Below are 24,742 nucleotides of genomic sequence, written 5' to 3'. Positions count from 1 at the left end.
TGTGAATATCATAAAAACTACTACCCCTACGAAGATAAGTGTCATAAACTACATTATAGTAAGTTAAATTTCCTTTATTTTGAGTGTTGGCAGACATATCTGCATCTTATGGATCTAGAGATATATTTTTTTCAAATATCCAACATTTTATAAGTATAACTAGAAATTAATTATTGGAGAAGTTTGTCGGAGGTTGCGGTCAGCAAAGAACAACATAAATAAACAAAACCATATTTATTTATTTTATGCCTGTTATGTATCTTTGCTGACCGCACCCCCCGACAAACTTCTCCAATCATTAATCTACGGTCAACTATCTAAACCTCAACTAAAAATTAACATTTTATGAGTTTATTTTGTCAAATATCATAAAAACTACTATTCCTACGAAGGCAAAGCTGCCAGCATTTAAAATAAAGGTAATTTAACTTACTTTAAAGCTGTTTATGACATTTATCTTCGTAGGCGTAGTATTTTTTATGATATTCGGATATAAATATAAATTTTGCATGAACAACTATAAATCAATTTATTATTATTATGTCAAATATCATAAAAACTACTTCTCCTACGATGATAAACACATTAAACTACTTTTAGTACATTTAACTAGCTGCAATTTGAGTGCTAATAGACATCTGAAAGTCAAATGGTTTTTGAGATATAGATTTCTCAAAATAATTTCACCAACTACTGATTTTTCAGTGCATTTTTTATGAACTGTTACTTTTTAAAAAGCTATATCTCGGGAACTATAGGACGTGAATAGCTCTAGGACTCATTTACTCTGCTTTAAATGATGTTATCTTAGGTTTTCTAGTATTAGTAATTTTAAAGACATAGGGCTACAAATTAAAAATATATATATATTTTTAATTTTGAAACGGTCGTCATTTTTTATTGCCCATAGCTATACTTGGTAGACCCATTAATTTTGATTAGTAATTACACACTTTTAATTAAAGTAATCATCAACTGGGGTGAAATAACTGCCTTTTTTTTCTCCTCTTCGGTTCTTGTACTATTATGTGAACAACTGTAATCCAGAATATGAGATATTTTATACTTCTTAATTTTGTAAGTATATTATTATATTATATATTACTTATGTCTTTTGTGCAGATTTTGTTGAGACTCCATAAATAATAATTTGAAGGTCCTGGATTATTCGAAATCATTAATTAAATATGTATCAGAACTCATTATCATCTATTTAATGTTAAATTGAAATTAAACGCTTAATACACATTTATTTTTTACTTAATAGTTTATTTTGATGAATGCATTCTATGTAGGTAGTGATTTATATGGCATGCGAAATCTTTAATAGTTGTTCAGGATCCTTACCTGAGGAGATAAACTACTTGATTGTTTTAACGTTATAGTATATCTACTAATTTGATACTGCTATATACTAAAAAGGATTGCGCAAAAAACAAAACAAAAACTGTTCTTATCAACATTCATCATCGCTGGAAATAAACAGAATCTACCTTCTGTATAAATTGCTAATTGAATCTAAAATAAATTATAAAGGGCGCAAGTCCAAAATTACCGGTAGGTATATACTTTTATCGCAAAATCGAAAGCCTTATCTAAAGCCAAAAGAAATTGGTATTAGAATTTTCTTAAAGAATATATTACAATTTTTTGGAATTTTCACATTTACAAATTGTAATGTTGAAACAATATTTTTTTTTAATTACTAAAAACATATTTTTAGGACTTGTGAATTTTCTAAAATTATCAATTAATTTAATGTTTATTTTATTTTGAGTACATATTCCAAATAATTTCAAGTAAAAAAGCTCTACTTCAAAATTATATTTGTGTTTGTCATTTGAACTGAATCTACGTTGATATGAAAGCAACGGAAATTTGTTAATTATTTCTAAATACATGACCTCTTTTTTTATTTCTGTTGAGGCCAAGAATTCGAATGAAACTAACCATTTTCATGTTTTTTCAAACAAAAATAAGATCTCATAGTCCAAGTGCCTAAGGTAAGAAAATAAGTTATTTCAACACCAATTGTAGACTACTTTAATGAAAACTATGTATAATTACTAGTCAAAATTGATAACTCCCAACCAAAGTTGGGGAAAATATAAAATGGTGGCTATTTATCAAATGAAAAAATATTTTTTCATTTGGAGTACCATATCTTTAAGATTATCTACAATATTAAAAACTTTATAGCACAATATTTGAAGTAGAGAACACTTTGCTGAAATATGAGCCCTAATAGTTTCCATAGTTCCATAGTTTTTAAAAAATATTGAATTGCATATTTGTTAACATTTTGACAAATATTCAAACTATATGACAAATATTACGAACGACTATATATTATGTGTATTCATCATGTTGTGTTAAATGTAAAATGTTTTAATATCTTAAATGTTATAAGTATGGGATTGTGAGTAGCCCTATTTAAAGTCATGTTAAATGTTAAATGCATAAGTGTTTCTAGCGGATTTTTTGAGCAACTTCTTTTATAACATTTCCTTCCGAAACTCCATGTTATTGTTTACTTTTAAGTTTTAATTAAAGTAATTTATTACAACATGTCTAAATTGAGTGAAAAGTGGAAGTTTCAAGAAAGTTTGGCTCCTCAGTGTCTTGTTGATCTTCTAACTTATGAAGGAGAGAATCAAGATGTGCTAATTGACAACTGTCATTAATCTTTTATCAGATTGATTTCAATCTCTTATTATTGTCATCCATTGCTTTATTAGTTTTTGTTTTGTTTTTATTCGTATCCTCCTGTAAAGATTTTAATTGGTATTTAGTACATATAGGTATGCTGTATGTATAGCTGGGTATGAAGGATACCTTGGATTGCCTTTTGGCATTATATGGTTAGGTGAGGGGTCCAATGAAGGTTGTAAATTTGGTTGAATTATTGGAACGGGGAGGGGCCGTTCCGCTGGTAGCTTTATTAGTTTTAAAACATCCTAAATAATACTAATACAATCAAAATACAATTAACGAGCAAGTAACCCAACACAACAAACAAAATGGTGACAAGCTCAGCTGGTCTGTTGCGTGACGTCATTCTCCATTTAACTGACCTAGTAACATCAACCATGTTATATGTTGTATCGTTTTAACATGGTAAGAGAAGGGAATATTTCTAAATTTAACACGCTTTAACATGTTAAACTTAAGATCATAAACATCCCTATTATAGACAGATATTAGCATTGATTAGTAGCGGAGAACATTTCATTGTTTCTTATTACCCATTCATATTTAGAGTTTAGAGTATTTTATTCATTTGACGTTTTTGGTCTTTAATAGTCTTATTGCCTGTTATGATTACTTAACTGGGATCAATTCTAGTAAAAAATTACAAGGGACTTAACTACAGCAAAACCGAAACAAAATAAAGTTTAAACCCCTATAATTTTATAAATAGGAATAAAATACGCATTTTGTGAGCCGGGAATGTAAGGACGGAAATGACGCCGGGAGTTGTTGCTTTTCTCCTTAAGTGTCAACACATTTAAAAACACGCCTATGAGTCAACCATTATCACCTAACCTATTTTTAGCTATTTATCTGTTGTTTATTTGATTTATGTTTTGATGTTTGTTTCATGGATCTCAAGTTTCTCAGAATATCTTATGGAAAATATCCATTATTTACTTTTCACATATTTACAATCGTCAACCGATTACATTTATACCCTCATATTTACTGTATTTTAACGGTAGGGTATTAGCGCTCGATAAGTTGCTTAAAACAGTTTAATTTTGGGGTAAATATTTTCTTGTATATACATACATCTTGTGCCACTTAACGAACACATTATCATAAAAAGATTTTAATATATATTCCGAAACTACGGGTGTTTGCTGTCCTATAAATATAATTTCATAATATTGTCTTTCGGTTCCTCTATTTTTATTTTTATTCTATTAATGGTAATGTTATTCATGAGGCTATATTGAATTATATAAGAAATTGAAGCTTTCTAGAGGAAAAAAAATTTTAAATCCGGAAATCGTACACTTCTAGTTTTACGATAATTTTCATCATAGGAAATAAGTGTCTTTCTTCTAACTTAAGGAGTGACCAAAAAACCCAAACAGAAAGATAATTTATATTTTTTATTATATTCATAAAATTTAACAAAGGAAAAATCTGGTGTGTGGTGTACCTGTTTCTTGACTAGGAACACCTCTGAACACACTAGTATTTCTATTTTAAATTTAAACGAAATTTATTTTTCTTTAAATTTATCTTTTCAGCCCGAACCAGATATCACTCCTTGCATTATAAACTCTCTAACCACTCAAACCTCCTAGTTTCTAATCTTGCATTCCTCCTCTTCCATTCCTGACAATCCTCCGGGGGGGCCTGAAAAGAAGATGGCCACGAGACCAGCTAATGTAAAATGTCATAAGAGCGCTACCAATGGGTAGTTTCTTTACACGGGTGTAACACTCCAATTTAACTTAGATCAGATTTACTAAATGTATTATAATGTACAGTTGTAAATAGCAATAAATAAATATTTAAAAAAAAAATTATCTTTTCAAATTTGTTCGTAGTTTCAGAACCGTCTCTGATAGTACTATCACTTACCCTGAAAACTTAGGAACCAGGATTCAATCCAAACGTTTCTGATTCATGGAATTGCTATTAATGCGCAATCTTAAAAGTAATCACATACATCCTAAAAAATATTTATAATTGTTGTAATAAAAATTAAAAACGTGAATATATTTCTTGTTTTCCGATCTTATCATTCAGAGGAATCCTCTCTGAGTAGTATTTTTCAGAATGGGTATTTCAGACCTTCAGTGGTATAAAAAAAGAAATATTTCTAAAACGACAAGGAGTGAGTGATTAAAACCGACCTTAAGACGATAAAATTATAATTACCCCACTGGTAAAATTATAATAATAGGTAATGGAAAATTCCACCAGTTTAAGAAAATGTTTTATTATTTTTTCATGGGTCGTCTCTAGCTCATAGACACAGGTCTTTCAATCTGAGATCTGCGGGCGGCGTCGGTTCGAATCCGGCCTGAGCCGTTGACTTTTTTCATTGAGTGGCTTTTTTTTTTTTTTTTTTTTTTTTTTTTTTTTTAGTATTAGAGGCAGTTTTTAAGTAGTATACTCCCTTAATGGAGAACAAGCCAAAAAAAAAAAATAATAACAAAGTTACAGCAGTTTTCAAAATTAGGAGAAGAAAAACTGCTTTAGTAGAATGATTCCAAAAAACTTTTATGCATTTCCTGTTATTGTTATGAATGACTCAAAATTAATTTCGACCAATGATATATAGCCAGCCAACTTTATGATTATCTGTCTTGAGCGCGAGAAACAGTAAATCGGAGCCTGTATGTGAGGTTTAAACTATTGCGTCACGTTTCCAATACATTCGGACATTAAGCTTGATATTTGAAGTATTATGAACCCTTTAAAAAATTTTGTGTGGACGTGGTAGCAGAACAAGTTGGGGCGGGAATTAGAGTTGTTTCAGAACGTTGTGGGATCGATTATAATGTTCTTCTAATTGTAAAGTTACGGCATATTGAAAGATAGTATCTCAAAACCTCTATTGTTCCTCACATTAACTTTATGCTTTAAACCATGGTCAAATACTTGAAAATATTCAAAATATTAGTATTTGGTATTGGTAACTGGTGGGGGGTACCAAGTCCGGCAAGTGAGCATAGAGGTCCTTTTTGAAACATCTGGCTGCTACATTTGAAGTTCTCGCTGCGCACTAACCAAGGTAGGAGTGTCAAGATTCATTTTTTGGGACCGCTGTGAAATAAATAGTGACTACCCCAGGTGGGAATCGAACCCACAACGTTCCAAAGCGCACGCCCCAGCGCACACGGCAGTCGCGTCCCTAAATATTAGCATACTATTGATATTTAATATTTTATTCAACATTACTGTTAACTTTCTGTGTTATCTATCATTTCTTCTATAGATAAAAATATTTCAATCTCATACACAAGGATTTTTTTTTGCATCCTCTTCAAATCCTCCAATGTACCTTGAAATATGCTATTTTTGTTGTCTATAGAGGATTTCAAACTTTCTTATGAAGTTATTTTGCTCTATTATCGTATAGTTATTATTCTTCGGTAGAACTAGCGCGATAAGATGGATTGTAAACAGTGTAACATTTCGAGGACACTGTAAAAGTTATTTTTATTATACAGCCGTAAGAAAAAAAAAATGTATCCGATAAACAAAGCTGCGCTGGTAAGTGGCTGGAAGTAAAAGGATTGCTGTTTACTGAACTCAAGTGGTCGGGTAGCAGGCGGGTCTTAACCAAAGGCAACTATAAACTCTTTAGTTTTTACTTTGATCTTCAAAAGTCTCACACTTTTGTGTGTTGCCTCCCAGCAGTATTTTGACTGGATAATTAACTACAAACTGTCTTGACAGGATGAAATATAGCTTAGAAAAACATGCCTGATACATTGTAAGAAACAAGAAGAGTTTGAAATAATATTTTTTTAGAATGTAATCCACATTTTTCAACCACTATAAGTAATCATCCGAATTCTGAAATTTCTTCTATTTCTGTTCGTTCATGATGTATTCTAAAATTCTCTATCCATTTTTTTTTTCTAGATATCCTCAATTTTTCTCTTCCTGATAGTTTGTGTATCATGCTTCAATATACGTGTGTATTGTAAATATATATAATTAACTTGGGAGTGGGTAGATTCAAAGATCCGTCTTCGAATCCCGCTGTGGAAGATAATTATTTTTTGTTTCACTGTAGCTTTGAGTCAGCCCTACGGGTTTCATCCTTCCTCATAAAGTGAGTACCTTTAGTTAGGTAAGGGTAATATGGTGGTCGAGAGTGATTCTGATCAAATTACCTGCTTGCACAACTGTTGGTCTAGTAACTACTTCCTTACAAAGTACTGCAAACCTGGACATTTCATAAGTGGTATATGAGTGATAGCGGCACAGATTAAATTTAATTAATATTAATTATTTATTTATACAGAGTGTACCAGTATACATGTTCATCCCGCTTCCCTAACCTATAGAGTTTTTCGAAATTTGATTTAACTTTTGCCAGGATATAATATGATATAATGTGGTCTATCTTCTGAGATAGTGATTGTTCATTTTCTAACCTTCTCCTGAGTTTGGAATTTTCTTTCAATCCTTATGGTAAATCAGATCTTAAAAAGGATCTGTATCCAGAATTTTTTTTCAATCGCCAGACATTTCAACCTGTTGTCTTTGGCAATTTACAATTGGCAAAATGGCCAAAAATCGAATAAATCTGAACAATAAAATCGTTTCAAAATTCGATATCCCATAAGAAGCCATTATCATAACATGAATTTCCTCGACCGACCGAGAAGATAAAAATTATTGTGATGATGCAGTATCAAACAATAAATACCTCAATTAGGACGTTTCACTCACGGGAATTTATCAAAGAAGTTATACACTTTTATTTGTTGTTTTTTTTGTATATTTACTTAAGGAGACATCGGATAAAAAAAAAAGTGTCCGATATGAATGCATAGCCTAAGAAGAAAACTTGCTGATTTACAGTAAACTTGTTTATTTTTAATCTCTGCCAACGTTTCAGCCTAGGTTGTAAGCTTTCAGGCTTTCATCATGGCTAAGGAAAACACGATTACCATGAAAGTAAACAACTACGATGATTCATCGAATTTGTACTTAGGAATTATGAAAAGTGAATGATATTATATGATGAAATGTATTATAAAGTGCATAATCATATTTTTCTTATATGTTTTATGTATATTATTAGTTCTTTCATTCATTGTCCGTAATTCATATGTACAAATTTTCACAGTTATATACTTTTATGGCTGTTTTACAAGAGTTATGAGTTGGCACTCTGAAGTAAGTTTTATTTTGAGACCACAAACCCTCCCCTGCCTATTTCACTTCTTGGTATCTTTCTAGTACAAAAATTATAATTTTTTTTTTTGACACGGAACGGAACTTGAGGATCACGCGAATATCATTTATTTTCACTTTCTTTCACCTTCTCTCCTTCTTTCTTCCCACCTCTTCCTCATTCTTTCCAATTGTTTCTTCCTTCTTTCTTCGGTCTACGGTCACCTTTTCTCGAACCTCTTTCCTCCACAAGGACCTCGATTTCTTTAAGTCCTCCCATATTCATCCCTATCGAAACAGTCTTGGTCTGTTATTTTCAGTCTCTCAGTTTCTTCTCTCATCTGTTTTATGTGCCCACCCCAGCACTCTTAATTATATTTATTAATAAATAATTGTCTATTATAATCATTTAAAATAATTTTCTGGGGCAATTATTTTTCATTGAGAAATTGTAAATTATTTTTTCTCACTACCAAAAGGATAGGGAAAAATAATTTAGTGGTCGGAAGGGTTGCTTAATAGAACAGGTCTTTAAAATGTTTCACTTCCAGCCATTGGACCATTTGGTTTTGATCATCTTCTATACTATATAACGTTTTTAACATTCTGATAAAAACAACAACAAATAACTGGTTGATGTGGTATAAATATTCATAATACAGAATAACATAAACAGAATAATAGAAATTAACCTACGATTATTCTGTGAAGTGCATTAGAAATTCTGATGGAATGAAATTAGGCACTGATTAGAATATTCGGGCCTGTGACGAAGTGGCTACTTTCCTCAATGTTATGTTTTCAACATTAAAATATCTCCAAGGCCAGAGGATGATATTCAAATGCGTTAGGCAGTTTCGGAAAAGATAGCACACGTTCCACTTGTCCACTCATATTGTTTTCGATAGTGAATATGATAATCGTATGCGCATAACATCACTTAAAGTTTTTCCCACTTTCATTACGTCACGAAAATTTCTAAATCCCTGAGTAATAATCATGTAAAATTAAAATATCCGGTTTAGTATATTTAGCCATATTATTTTCCTATGAATATTGTCTGGAAATGATTATTCACCATCGGAAGAAAGCTGACTAACTACTCAAGTTTTGCTTTACGATTCATAAAGTGGATTTTAAAGAAATTAAAAATTAATCCTATGCATAAGCTATTAACCTAACAATACGCGATTAATAATGTCTTACTTTTTTAGGTTTTCACTATCAAGCCTCGTACCTATTTGTTTCTTTTCCTTTTCTTATCTGCATCGTATCCAGTTGAATCCGCTAAGTACGCAGCTGAGATAACTTTAATTAGGCTTTTGTATTGGTGTTTACAAAAAAGTTGATTCACGTTGTGTGGATTAAATATATGCCTACAGACGAAATGGGAAGATATGGTGTTCCGAATGAAATTTTTTTTAACGTTTTGAAACAGCCTCCATTTTTTATTCCCTCTAACTATTATACTTGGCAGACTCATTAGTTTGGACTAGTAACCATATATATATATTAAAATAACTGATATTTTTTCGGGCTCTTGTATTATTAGGGACATAGTTGCTGAAACAAAATATGCCTAATTTCTGGTGCTAAGTTACCTGAAGTCACTTTTTCGGTAATTACGTCTAAAAAAGAGATGAATAATAATAAAACTCATATTTATTTCTTAATCACAGCTATGATGCGAATAACTTACAAATCGTGCCTGTTTATACTCCAGGAAGAAGCAATATAGCGGTATAAGTTTGAGTCGGTCTATCAAACAGAGAATAACAGGAGAATAAGAAGGAGAAAAAGAAGATTACGAGATAAGTTAATATTATCTATTTACTAAATTTGTGTCCACGAATCGGATTCATATATATATATATATATATATATATATATATTCATCTCTTATTTTCTACCCAGCCCTTTTTCAACTTGTGGGCCACACTCAGCAACAAGCGACTTGAAACGGCTTTCTAGCAATGTTCAACCTCAGTAATACCTCTCTTCGACAGTATTATTAAAAACGCTTTTCTGCAGTTATTAAAGCATCTAGTCGACGATCGTGTCTAAATTCAGAACGGATTAAAAGACTAAACTATGACTAATTCAACTGTAGAACATAGATAGTCGTGAAAAAATAAAGTTGTTAAGCAAAATGGAACCTTGCTGCTACAAATTTAGTGAGAATACCAGCCCAGTGTTTGTAGATCGTTTAGTCAATTTCGAAGTACCCAAGATATTTCCTATTATTATTTTAATGCAACCACTAGACAGAAAACACATCATTAGTTTGGATACCTTCAGAGCCCGAAGGGCCGTATCCCAGAGCCACGTTGCGATTTTGTAATGTAGTTTATGTTACTCTTCAGAGCCTGCTCATATAAGTGGTAGTACTCACGGAACCATCTAATTTCTCCCTGACCCAGTAGCTCCTAGGTTCTAGAAGGGGAGGTTTGTAAGATTATAACATCCTATTAAATTCCGATCTAACAGGAAACCAACTCATCATGTCTTCTCTCGTTTGATCAATATGACTCTTATATCATTTCTTCTTCTACTCGAAGAAATGCCATTCATGATTTCTAAGGACCCTCTCATGTCAATGTTTTAATCTCTCATATCATTTATTCTTGAACTCCTTACTGAATTATTCATTTATCGATGAACTTCCTCCAGTTTCCACGCGGTTTCGGGACATCCTCCTACAATCGCTTATGTTTACTATGAAAGGTGTAATTTTTAACATTTTTCATTCACTCGTTATCTCGTCATCGTTTGCTCACATTTCAAAGAAAATAAAAATCCTACCATCTATAACTGGACATTAATTTTCTTTTTTAGTTCTTTTACTTCTCTAGCTTATGCAATTTCCATTCGCAAAAGCATATTGCAACTCTACAAAATGCTAAACACTATTTAATTCGTGTACCGAACTACTCTAAAATTCATGGTTCATTATATGCAGCTATTTCTTGTTCCCATGATGAAAATAAATGATTTTGAGCGAATACATTGTGTTCCTGCTATTTAAGAATTATAATAAAAAAAAACAAAAAAACATTATCTTAACAAAAAAAAATGAAGTGGAAGAGAATAAGATAAAATCACAAAACTAACAACTCATAATTGCTCTGCTAAGTCCACATCCCTTATCATGTTGATCACTGGGTCTAAATTTGTTTTCAAATTATATTCAAGCTAAAAGTCACAAACAATAAACAGCTATTAATCAAAAGCTAGTTATGTTTGCTTTACTTATCGTATGTTTATTAGGTCATTGACAAAAGTGCCTCCTTACAATGGAAAGTTTTCAGTCGAGTCTTTGTACTGAGTGACATGTTAATCTAAAAAGAGTCACAGGGAAAACGCGCCTATTTTTAACATTTAATATGAAATGAGTATAATTTTTATTGGTCAATTGAGATTAAAATAGATGTGAAGAATGTCACTTGAGAGAGATAAGATATGAAGGAAAATGATTGTTGAAAACAACAAGAATTAATGAGATTACTCGGCTCTTATGATTATTAATAATCAGATTGTTTACAAATAAAACACTCGAGGAAAAAAATTGTTTTTCGTGTAATTTAATTAATCACTAATTGATGTTTTCGCAAACTTTTGAGTCGAGTATTAATAAAATTTCTTAAATTCGTTGTAAAATATTTTAAAATCTTTTACTAACCAGTATTTCGAGAGAGATTTTTTTTTCTCCCTAGCATAGTTGGAAAAAAAAGTATTTTTTATGGTTGGAATCGTAGTCTAATTATTCAATTTTCCTCCTCGTATATTAAAACCTAAAAAACCTGTACTTATACAACCCACAAAGAGTCAGGGCCACAGTAAGGAAGTACTGTTTCTTGAACAACGGTTGTGCAAGGGGAAGGGCTCTACGAAACCCTTCCCTCACAGCTACAGTAACAGAATAATTAATTAACTTTCATATTCGAACCTGGGCCCGGGAGATGGTTACACCTTACTCACTGATCTACCCCGATAATATATAATCTCGTTGGTCATAAATTATTTACGAGAAATTTTATGTCAAATGAAATTATGTTGTAATGATATATCAAAATATTAAAATTAAAATCTGTACTGCTACAACCTATGAAGGGTCAAGGGTTCAGTATTTTGTAAGGAAGTACTGTTACTAGACCAACGGTTGTGCAAGGAGGTGATTTGGTCAGAAATCAGGGTAAGAGTACCCAATTTAGGAGGCTGGGTGTAAGACTTCAGGAGGGCTTCAAGAACCCACAGGAGTTGACTCACGGCTACAGTGTAACAGAAAACAATTTTCTACCCAGCCGAATTCGAAGTCGGGTCCTTGGAGTAAGTAGCCACACGCCTTACCCCGAGGCTACCGCGTTCCCTATATCAAAATATAATAATAATAGATAAATGTTTAATAAATCTGCTATTATAAACTCATATTTTTTAATATAACTTGAACATATCTACGATCGTCTGATGTAAATTAAAATAATTGTCATAGTAAACCGGATATGATTAAATGTATATACTTTTTTTTTTTTTATTTACTGTATAAATAATAATGGTAAAACAATAAATAAAAGTTAAATGTTAAATAAAATTAATTAAAGTAACTACTTAATGTATTTTATTACATTGTAAATTCAGAAGCGATAATAAGATATTAGTAAATGTTCATCGAATTAAATTAAAAAAATAACGTTTTCTACAAAAAAATATTTTGTTGGGTTCCATTTTATTTTGACTTATTATTCCTGTAGATGAAAATCCGAACATCTTCATTCTCAGTTCAATCCAAGCATACTAGTTTGGGCTTTAAATTCAAACCTATTACACCTTCAATTTTATATTAACATAACTTAAAAATTTAACTTTTAAAAAATTGACTTCAAATATATTTATTTTATATTAAAACTAAATTTTTCTTAAATATGTAAATGAAAAATTTATTTTAAGAATCAGTATTTAATAGGTTAGTTTTAAATTAAGCGAAAAGTTTACAACATTAAGTGGAAATCATGGGAATTCATTTTATAAAAAATTATTAGTAACTCATTGGGTGCGGTACCATGCATAGTTTCAGTTTCACAAATTTAATTTCCATAAAAAAATATATCATGGTATGATACTTAATGATATTCTGTTACCATTGTCTTTTGTAATAAATAAACTATTTCTTGTTCTTTAATCGTACTGAGAATTTCCTCGAAGATAGAAAATTGTTTTCTGTTTTATGATTTGCTTGTACATTAATTGAATGTGCTTTTCTGTTGAGGTCAAAAAGTAACTGTATCCTAGCAATTTAGAAATGTGAAAATTTTCTTACCTATTACTTACATGTATAAATATGGAAATAATAAATGATTGATTTTCAACTCCAAGTTCAACTTTGTTGCAGAGACAGGAAGAGCACTACCCGAGGTTCGAGAAGCCTCCCTATTCCTACATCGCCCTCATCGCCATGGCTATATCTTCCTCTCCAGAGAGGCGGCTGACGCTCCGTGGTATCTACAGGTACATCCTGGAGCGGTTCCCATATTATAGGGAGAACCAGCAGGGTTGGCAGAACTCCATCCGCCACAACCTCTCTCTCAACGACTTCTTCATCAAGGTCCCCAGGGAACGAGGAGAAGGCGGCGGCAAAGGAAGCTATTGGACCCTGGACCCCGTCGCTGCTGCCAACATGTTCGAGAGGGGCAACTTCAGGAGGAGAAGGACCAGGAGGCACAGAGATATCCTTCATCAGGTAATTAGAAAAACATTTTTGGAGATTGCATTAACATTATTTATAAGGGAATAATGAATTGCTTAGTTCCTCGTTAAAGCATTCGATTTAATCATAAAATGGGTTTACCTTGACGAAACATGTAACGTGACATGTGCAGATAATGTTTTAGATGCTTCGGAAGCGGTTTACTCCCAACCTAAATTGAGAAAAAAAAAGTTTTTTTTTTAATTTAAAGCTTTGTACAATCCAATTTGCGTACTGCAATATTCATTAATTGATGAATTAACGAGGTGTTAATGATGAATAAAAAATTGAATAATAAAAATCTCTTATCAGAATATCTCTTACCACGCTGTAATATGTGTGAAATTGGCAATGATTTAATAAATCAAAGATGTATCAGACACAGTTGAATGTAAACTCTTCAGATCAGTCCTGGATTTTTATTAGTTACAATAAATTTGTAAAATGTACAGGGAAGTTCATGGTTAGTTTTCGTAATAGTTTTCAAAACCTGACAAGTAGCATTCAGAGGTTTATAGAACGGCATATATTACACAATTGATAAAATAATAAATAATATTAATGATAATTGTTTAAATAATTAGATGTAACATACATACAGGGTGTTCCATAAATCCTAGATAATATTTTCAGAGGTAATATTAGACCTCAAGAACTACAAAAAAATTTAAGTAGACCATGATGTAATTCTCAACAGAATAGGAGAAAACTTATATTTCATGTTTTATATAGCAAGTATCACCTTTTTCTTCATGAAAAATACTATTCTAGGTACTAAAGACCCAATTTCATCACCTCTAGACCAAAGTCACTTTGTTGTGTGGCTTAACTAAATGCAGCTTACGGGCGGACCACTAGTGAGAATTTTTTTTTTATAAATCACACTTTACTCGTACATTAATTTCTCAGGCTATTGTTGTGCTAAAGAAAGTCTCCTTTTAAAAATCCTACATTTAATTGCTTCCATTTCGTATTAATGAAATCGATGTTTCTTTTGGTATCAGTCATAGTTTGGCTCTTGATTTATTAAAAAAGAGAAGTGTGGAATTAAGTTTTTTTTGGGTTTTTTTTTTTTTAAGGTGTCTCTTAAATACTGGCTAATGTAAAAAGACATGATAGTAGGCTTATGAAGCAGCATAAAAGTGTATATGGTCTATTATTCGAAGTCCCACAGAAAAGCAGGAAATTCAAGTTTTGTGTTTTTTTTAAGCTAGTCAAGTTTTTGTTGACTAGCAAGCGGTAACTAAAAAAATGTTTAAGTGAGGTAATTCTGAATTATAATAAACTAGACAATCTTTTTTTTCCTAAAAAAATTAAAATTTTGATGGTTTAAACCGTTTGAAGAGGGTTTTTACGCGGTTATATAACGCAATTTTATGATAGATCTTTATTTTATTTTACACATTTTAGAATTCTTTATCTTTTTCTATACTAACTTCTTTCAAACATCGGATATTTTTTCACCTCAGGCTTCTGATGAAATCTTAAATTTATATATAAACAATCTGATGACTAGAAATAGAACTACTTTATATACCAAGCCTATAAGCAATAATTCGTGCTCCCTGCTTTTTGTTCTTTGGAGACTTTGCCCCTGAATAAAGATTTTTTATTTTATTCCAATTTTTGTTTTCATAAAATAAAATAATAGATTGAAATCCCCTTCGAATGGTTTTAATATAGACAAATTTTATTTATTGTAGATGAAAATTTCGTCCAAGTTATTATGGTGCAATTTAGAATTATTTAACTTAGTCTTTTAGTTTCTGTTAAATATTAAAATCTCTGCCCTGCTACAACTCATGAAAGGACAGGGGTTCAGTACTTTGTAAGGAAATCTTTTAGTTTCTATAGTCATTTTTATTCAACAAAAAAAAATACAAAACTTGAATTTCCAGTGTGGAATCGGACCGTGGTCGATACGAACTTTTTTATTTCTTTTGAGGTCTACTTACGTTACCAGCACTTATGGGAGACCATGCAGATACATAATTCTAGAGTATACCTTTTAGCAATAAGGATCTAAATCTTACCTATTCCTGAAGAAACCTCTACTTCATTTAATCGAAATGTATTCAGCATAATACGTAACTTCCCTAAAACAAGACATAAGAACAATTTTCCGCTATTCTGTAGAGATTCGAACCACGGACTACACAAACTGTTTGTAGCTCTTCAGGTCTTCTGTTACCTCTGAGAATATTATCCTGGATTTTCTATAAAAATTCTGTAAAGTAAATAATAACTATATAATAATTCTGTAAAATATATAATAACCTTTACCCTCTCCACATTATGATTGACCTTGAATGGAATGGTTGATAAGAAACTCTGATCGAGGATTACATAAGATGATGTGATGAGGATCACACCCGAACTCCACGTTCTTCCCAGAACCTATTAATGTCAGGTACCCACTATATATATTACAGTACTGATGGGACAACAAATAAATGGGCAAGATTATTATTACTGAAAAAGATATTGATCTTGTATAAAACTTGTTCGATATACAAACAAAGTTTTCTTCACTTTTTTTTATCTTGTGAAAACATTTTAATAGAATTTTATAACCCCTATATACATAGTGGCACATCTTTCAGGGCTACATTTTAAATATCTTCTTATACCATCGGAAGCTAAAGGAGTAAACAAAAAATGAAAATCGATACTTCATTTATGCTTATCGTGTTTACAGCTTTTAATATCGAATCTCTTTCTTTTGTAAAATGTATAATATAAAGACTTGTTTTAAATATAACCGACATTCAATCGAATTTTTACAATTAATCGATTAATACCATTTTTGAATTGAATAACTACGCATCTAATGTTTAAACATATAATTTATTTAATATATTAGTTGTAGTATTTTCTTGAACTGCCATAAAATCAATTAATTACGGTGATGATGGGCCACTAATTATCAATTCTTTATTTTTTAAATGTGACGGTTATAAGTTTGTATTACGATCAATATATAACAGATATTACAGGTTTCCTTCTCCTAATTGAAAGAAAAAAAATAACATATTGCCTTCCAATAATTGAAGATATGAGAGGATGGTGATGTTGTGTTACAAACCATGTATCAGAGAAAAATATAATTTGATGATTTTTATTACTATTTTAGACTGAAAAAATCAATTTTTAACTTATGAAAAATACAAGATAAAAAAAAATTAATTTAATTACACATCATTCGAGTGATCATAATGAAATTTTAAAAGCAGGAGGGAATATTCTAATTAAAGAACTGACTTAATTGTTTAATTTGATTCTTGAACAAAAAGCAATACCTAAACAATGGAAAACCGCAAAAATATTTCTGCTGTATAAAAAAGGCAACAAGTGTGATATAGAGAATTGTCGGCCCCCCTGTTCAACTATTTCAAAAATTTTCACCAGTGTTCTCAAACAACGTCTAACAAAAAGAATAATGAAATGTGTTGACGAAGAACAAGCAGGTTTTAGGAAGGTATTTTCGACAGTGGACAACTTTCAGACTCTAAATCGAAAAAGCAAATGAATATAACTCCTCTCTTTGTTTCCTTGACTTTAGGAAGGCTTTTGACGGTATTATACATTCAGAAATATTTATGGCACTAAGATTAATAGGAATAGAGGACAAATATATTAAGATAATAACAGAGCTTTATAAGGAGATGACAGCATATATTATGACTGAAACGAAAGAACTAAGCTTTGGTAGTGAGAGGGGTGTGCGACAGGGTGATCCGCTATCCCCAATTTTGTTTGTTCTTGTGTTGGAGATGGTGGTCTGGCGTCTTGGATGGGAGACGTGGGCATCAAAATAAATGGAAAATGGCTGAGCAACCTACGTTTTGCAGATGATATTGTGCTCTTTGCAAATGGCATGGAACAACTGTGACAAATGATTAAGCGGCTTCTGGCATTATGTGAAGAGGTTGGTCTTTATCCGAATTACCAGAAGACGAAACTTATGACAAATGGCGTAAAAGAGGAGTGTGAAATTAACAACCATAAGTTGGCATATGTTGAAGAATATATTTATCTGGGTCAGCTAATCTCATTCACGGATAGATTTTTTTTTTTTGATTTGATAGATTTATTTATTGATAGATATTACAATCTGCCACACAGTTGTGGGCAATAGGTAATATTGATGAATGATCTCATACATACTAAAATAAAATAAAATAAAATAAATAAGTAAAAAAAAAAAAAATAAAATAAAAAAAAACTCTCTTAAAATTTAGACAAATGAACATAATCAGACTATCTGTATGAAAAATAAATAAATAAAATAACATAATTTTCACGGATAGAGGAGCAAAAAAGGTCCAGAGATTGGCACTCGTTTGGAAAATGTTTTGGTCCCTTAGGCATGTAATGAAGGGAAAACAGGTATTAACCTTAAAAGGCAGGTCTTCAATAGTTGCATTAGCCCAGTGGTCACTGACTATAGCTCGGGTGAGGAAATTGCAGGTGTGGATAAATAATATTGGAAGAAGCATTGTGAATGTGAGGAAAAGAGATCGAATAAAAAATTCTTAGATACAGAAAGAAACAGGACTCACTGACACTCTGAAGATGACAAGATAGAGCAAATGGAAATGGGCAGGGGATCTCCTTCGATGCGAAGATGACAGATGGACCAAAATTGCCACAGATGGACTCCATACGACTTTCAAAGAAGATGAGGACGTCAAAAGAAAAGCGATATGTTGTTCAAGAGGATGGCAGGACCCCTATGATGGAGAGCAGCTAGGAGCAGGGATGTCTGGAAGAATTAATGAAAAGAAATCGCCTCCCAATAGGGCTGGTCACCCCGGGAAGTGCTGACTATTACTCCTGAAAGGAAAGGCCTATGCGGGAAAGGATACAGAAAGATGGAGAGAAAATTGATAGAAGCTAATGTTTTGTCAACTATTATATATATACATATATAATTTTTTTTCTCTCTATCTTCTTTAAATGTTTATATTATATTTTGTAATGATTTTAATTTATTGCATAAATAAAAGGTTATTTCATTTCATTCAAGTAAAATTAACATAAATAAAAATGACACGTTCCCTTCTTTCAAATAAATGTTGACTGCTAAAACTTCAAGATTGACTGTTGTATTTCTACAGCTTCTCTGTTTAGCTTTTAAATAAACTGGATGGGCTATCTGCAGTGCGGTTAGGCAGTCCGTTATTTGTCTGCTGTCATTTTAGTTTGATATAAACGGTGAACAAATGTACAATAAACAACAATTTTCAAATAATAAATATTAATATTTTTTAAAATATAAAATGTAAGCCGTATTCTATTTAAACTGATCCCTATTTTCAAGTAATGATAATGTAAAAAACAATCAAAATAAAATACATAAACAATGAACAAGAAAAAAAGAGAATTCAGAAGATATACGTTTAGAAACATATGAACACTGGAAACAAATAGCATCTCGGAATTCCAGGAAACCTTACTAAAATTAACTATCTATTTCAAGATCATCCTATAAATTACTACCCTTTTGTATTTCTAATTATTAAATGCATTGAAAGTGCCAGATTTGATAATTGCAATACATGAATAAGTTACTAAATCTTAAAATCGTTTTTGTTAGAAGCCTGATGGAAAAAAAAAACTGTGTACAGATATTTATACAAATGAAATATCTCATCAAGAATTGAATATTAAAGGTTTTATTTCGGGTTCAATCGTTCAACTCTTTCAACGGAAAACGAAAATCACTTCACTGAAAATTAACTATACACTATTTTTTTAGAAAGCAACCTTTGCCCCTCTGTTGCTAATTAAAACAATTTTTAAGTTTAAAACAAGAAAATAAAATGTTATCGTAAAAAAATTAATTTAAAACCAACCCTTTGTTCCTTCTTACTTTTTCCCTTTTTCCTGACAACGAATACACACATTATTAATTGGACGCTATTTTAATCTGTTATATAACATTCTTAATCTAACCTAACTTTATATTGAAATGTTTACAAGTATATTAAACTCTTAAAGTTTTAAAGAAAAAAGAACATTTGTGAAATGCTTAATGAAAGATATCTTAATAGGTCTTGGCAAACTTTTAATTTCATATTAGAAATAAATTTAGCTTAAGAAAGTTAAATCAATAAATTTCGGGAATGTACCATTCCTCAAATGGATAAGAAAAATCACAAAAAGGGAAATAATTCTAATTGTAATGTTTTTTTAAAATTAAGTACTCATTGATACTGACACTTTTTTTTCTAGCTTCAACTATTTAATAATCTCAGTTTTCGTGATATAAGAGTTGAAATATATTATTAATGTGTTTAATATAATATCTATATTAATTAATAATTTTAGTTAGTATCTAGTTTTAGTTTTAAAAAAATTAATGATTTAATTCTTACTTACTTCGAGCCTGTAATTTTTAAAATTCTAAATTATAACAATATACTTTTTGCAGTTTAATTTTACTGTAAATTAAAAGTATAAAGTTTGAGTATATAATTGTTCTTGATAGCTATTTAAAAAAAAGGAATCAATCAATTTATTGGTATCGTTGCCAATTTAAGGGCTTCGTTTAATATTATCTCACTCTTGATGAGGTATGTTTGCCTACTTAAAGCACTTGTGTAATTTTATTTAGAGTGAATTATATAACAGTAATTTTAGAAAACACTTAAATATAAACGTAACTGTATAAACATTGTTTTTTTCCGACAATATAATCAATCATTCTTTCTTTTATGAATCTTTTATGTTCACCTTCTACTTTCACAATAACTGATTGTTTTTTGATGTTGAATAAATTATTTTCATATCGATTAATGCATCGATCAGTATACTTTTGTTAGTTCTAAAACAAAAAAGTGAGAAAATAATTGAAAGCCAAATTGAATTATGAGATTTTATGGGTCCTTCGAGAAATAAAAGTCATCCTTAGCCCACAGAGTCTTAAATGCTCCTCTTTTAGAGACTATGGATCTTGTCTATTATTACTTTGGATCACAATACTCAAATTTAAAAAAATATATATTTATTGGAATTTACAACTGTATACAAATAAATACACTAAGTAAATATTTCAGAAAACGTGATATCTTGAGAAGGAAACACTCAATGATAGAACTTCAATCATTGCTTTAAATTAGTAGATCTCGTGGCCATCTTCTTTTCAGATACCTCAGAGGATTATCAGGGATTGTTAAGAATGAGAGATTAAAAACAAACGGGTTTGGGTGGGTAAGGATTTTGGTTTATTTGACGCGATAAGGAGCATCAAGGATTTCACGGAGGATTTTGGACTGTAAGGATTGGATATGGGAGGAATTTTATGGTTTGGTATGAAGCCCCAAAGCTCAATTTGGTATGTACAAATAGTGTTTAGAGTTTTTTTAGTAAATGAGAAAATTTGAGAGTTAGTCAAGTAGGTGTTGTAGTAATCGGAGTATAAGATTTTTTTTCCTATTTTGCCTAAATATACCAGAACTGTGTCTATAGAATTCAGATAGTTGACCAATCACTGCCTGTACAAGAAAGCAGTTGCAGTCGCCATGCAACAGTCTCAATAATACTTCATAATAAATATAAGTCAGTCTAATTCAGTACTATTTATAGGGTTCGTTTACTCAATAATCAATTCCCTTGACATACAAGTATATTATAATACACTTAGATACTAGTAAAAAATCTCTAAAGTACTTATAATTTTACTTATTTGAAATAAACATCCAATAGATGGAGTCGAAGAAAATGAAATTTTAGAAGAACTGGGAAATCATAACGTGAAGGATGTTAGAAGAATAGTAACAAAAAATTCAGGAATGGGGAGAACACACCTCTATGTCCTTACCTTTTCACTTCCCACTCTTCCCAAAACTATTCATGTAGGATTTCAAAAAATAAATGTAAAACTGTACGTGCCGAACCCAGTTAGGTACACAAAATGCTTCAAATTCGGGCATTTTGCTGATAAATGTCCAAAAACACCAATATGTGCTTACTGTTTGAAGCCGGAACATATCGGATTATCTTGTGGCTCAATATATGTGTCCCTAAATGTGTCAACTGTGGAAACCACCACTCTAGTTTAGATTTTAAATGCCCTAAACTGCAAGAGGAAAAAGAAATCAAACAATACAGTTTAAAGAAAACATATCATATAATGAAGCAAAAAGGAAGTATTGTCCTAGACAACCTTCTTTGACTTGGAAACCGTGAGTGACAAGACAGAGTGTATTGTAACCATTCACTATCTGCATCTATCGAAGGGTCTAAGCAAGATTCAAGTATTATGTTTCTTAACCCCTTTTTGATTAAAAGTTAAATATTTAAATTTTTTTTAATACGTATGTATTACTTTAATTATCATTTAATAAATAAACTCAGAAGTGTCATAAAATATATACAACCAAGTATTGACATAGAGATGTGTAGATTGTGATTATAGCATTTCGTATTACTTGTACTTGATTTAAATACTTTGTGGTGGTTTACTATTTTTCCTTTACTTATTCTTTATGACGTTCAATAGGCCTCATTCCAGTTTTGAATCCTCTTGAAAAAAATTGCGTGTCCCCAGTAACCGAATCCATACTCCAGGTTCATACATCTATAACGTTCTCGCCCTATGAAGGAGTTCGAAGTGATAATGACGTTGATTTCAGATTCTAAAACTTTTGGCAAACTCTTCGAAATAATTTTCATTATCTATTATGTAACAAGTTATGACATGCGAGGAAAATCCCTGAGATCACTTCAGATTTTTTTCTTGTGTGTTATATGACTTATATTTACTTAGACATTAAAAAAAAAAAAAACTAGTCAAATTAAGCATTGCATCAGCCGCCTCCTCTATATTTGAAATGTACGTGATGTAGTATGTGGTGATGTTCCTTTTGTGCTCTTTGAAAGCCTGTCAATCTCAGAGATCCTTGTCATAACATTCCTTCCAATGCTTTTATCCTTAAATACACACACAATGTTGGTGTATCACCATGAACTCAGTGAGTCAGTATAAACCCTTTATTTCAATTTCAGTTCTGTAAATCTCACAACTTAATAAATAAATATCTGCGACAATTCGTAGGATTTATAAAAACCCAATTTTACCGTTTCCCTACGAATAAAGATGATTTAAAACTCTATAACCTACATACTTTAAAATAAAATCTATCAATTCAGAATCTGATATTGTACAACGGTTTTTAAAACTGTTAACTGTCTGACGCATCCAAATTATCTCTTTATGGATGTTGTATAACCCAGAATTACTCATCTGCATGCAATTGGTGAAACTAATTGAAAGTTCACGACCCTCTCCAAGTCATTCATAGGATTTAGATTGAATCTGAAATTCTAAGCGACCAATTTATTATGAATGACAAATTGTGGAATATCATTGTTCATTATTCGATAGTAATATAAAAATAGATATACATATTCTGAAAACGTTTAAATAATTTTATTATTTATTTAAATGATACATTGGTGGATCCAAAAGGAGAAGAGAGGGAAACCATAGAAAAAGAAAAGTTTAATTCCAAAAATAAAGCCCGAAACTTCTGCTACAATACAGAATTGAAAAAGTAAAAAAGATCGAATTTCTCCATGAAATAGTATAATTGATGGTGAAAATTTAATTTTTTTACATTCAACCTTCCATATTTTTATCCTAAAGCAAAATTTTTTTTTTAAAACGAAATAAATATTTATTTTTCATACATACTTTCTTGAGACTGGTTAATGTTGTTTAAATAAATAATTTAATTTTTATCCATTTTAGTCTCAACACATTTTCTTTACAAGTCCGACGTTTCGGCCTATTCGGCAATCCTCAGGGACAATCTATCACAACAGCTTTTATCATAAGGATGATCTTCAACAATTCAAATTACTTAACAATATTATTTATAATTTATCTTACCTTAATACAATTATTGAACTAAATGATTTAAAAACTCATCTTCATGCAGGCTATTCTGCCCAGGTCAAATCAACAATTTCTAGGAAACATTAAAATATTAGGTAAACATATATATTTTTTTAAATATGTTTTGAAAATCTTAGTTCAAATTATTTTGTCCATGTATTTTGCAACAGGGGTTTTTATCTTTGACGTTATCTTTAACCGTGGAAAGCACATTAAAGAGTAGGATTGCTTCTTTGCTTTTACTTAGTTGATCTAACTTCTATATTATATTATACATTACATTTAACTTCTTAATTGATTTACCTTGATTGATTGATTTAACTACTTTGATTTTAGCTGTTGGAAATTATTAAGTTAAATCAAACATATTGCCTTATAAGAGTATTTTGTTTTTCAGCGCCCACCCTAAAGATACTTTCTAAATCCGCCTCTGAAACGAAACATTGAAACGAATATATTGAATTTAATTATAATTTTCAAAAGTCTTTTCGGAATTAAAAAAAAAAAAAAATAAGTTTGCCAATAATTAGCACTAGTTATCCATACAAGTAATTCCGATCGTCACGGAATTTGTATATTGTTGATTAATAATATTGTTAATAACTTTTTATTAAATAAATCAATATTATATCCAATATCAGTCTGAACACTTTATTTATTCATTTGTCCAACGTTTCGGCCTTTCTAGCCATCTTCAGGGACATCTAAACATTTAACAGCTTATATTACAACTTCACTTTTAAACATTTACAACAACATTATTATTCACTATATAATATAACATACCTTCAATATAAAAATCCTTCTCACATAAATTATTATTTTCTATTTGCAGGCTATTCTACCCAGGTCAATTTTTTTATTTAAAGTTAAAACCTATTCCAAACAGTCAATTATTAAAAAGTCATACTTATTATTAATAAGCTTACCAAGCCTAAGTCTAGTTACCTCTTTATTTAAATTTTAAAACCATTCATTTATTTATTCTATAAGATTGTCCACAGTATCAAACACCACACCATATAACAAACCCTTTATAACCTACCACTCAGTTATTTATTAATAAAGAAATTGACCTGGGCAGAATAGCCTGCAAATAGAAAATAATAATTAATGTGAGAAGGATTTTTATATTGAAGGTATGTTATATTATATAGTGAATAATAATGTTATTGTAAATGTTTAAAAGTGAAGTTGTAATATAAGCTGTTAAATGTTTAGATGTC

General features: G+C 30.7%; 1 protein-coding gene across 1 annotated transcript in view; it reads left to right on the top strand.

Moving 5' to 3' along the window:
- LOC106688055 (fork head domain-containing protein L1) overlaps positions 1-24,742 on the top strand; it is a 63,178-nt gene that overhangs the window by 32,480 nt on the left and 5,956 nt on the right. Inside the window, exon 2 of the mRNA XM_014432329.2 lies at positions 13,259-13,606. Within this exon, the coding sequence (XP_014287815.1) occupies positions 13,259-13,606 (348 nt within the window). The remainder of the gene's footprint in view (positions 1-13,258; positions 13,607-24,742) is intronic.

The sequence above is a fragment of the Halyomorpha halys genome, unplaced genomic scaffold, assembly GCF_000696795.3.
Source record: "Halyomorpha halys isolate HHAL.00 unplaced genomic scaffold, Hhal_1.1 Scaffold1047.1, whole genome shotgun sequence".
Classification (NCBI taxonomy): domain Eukaryota; kingdom Metazoa; phylum Arthropoda; class Insecta; order Hemiptera; family Pentatomidae; genus Halyomorpha; species Halyomorpha halys.
This window is presented reverse-complemented; position numbering and strand designations above follow the sequence as displayed.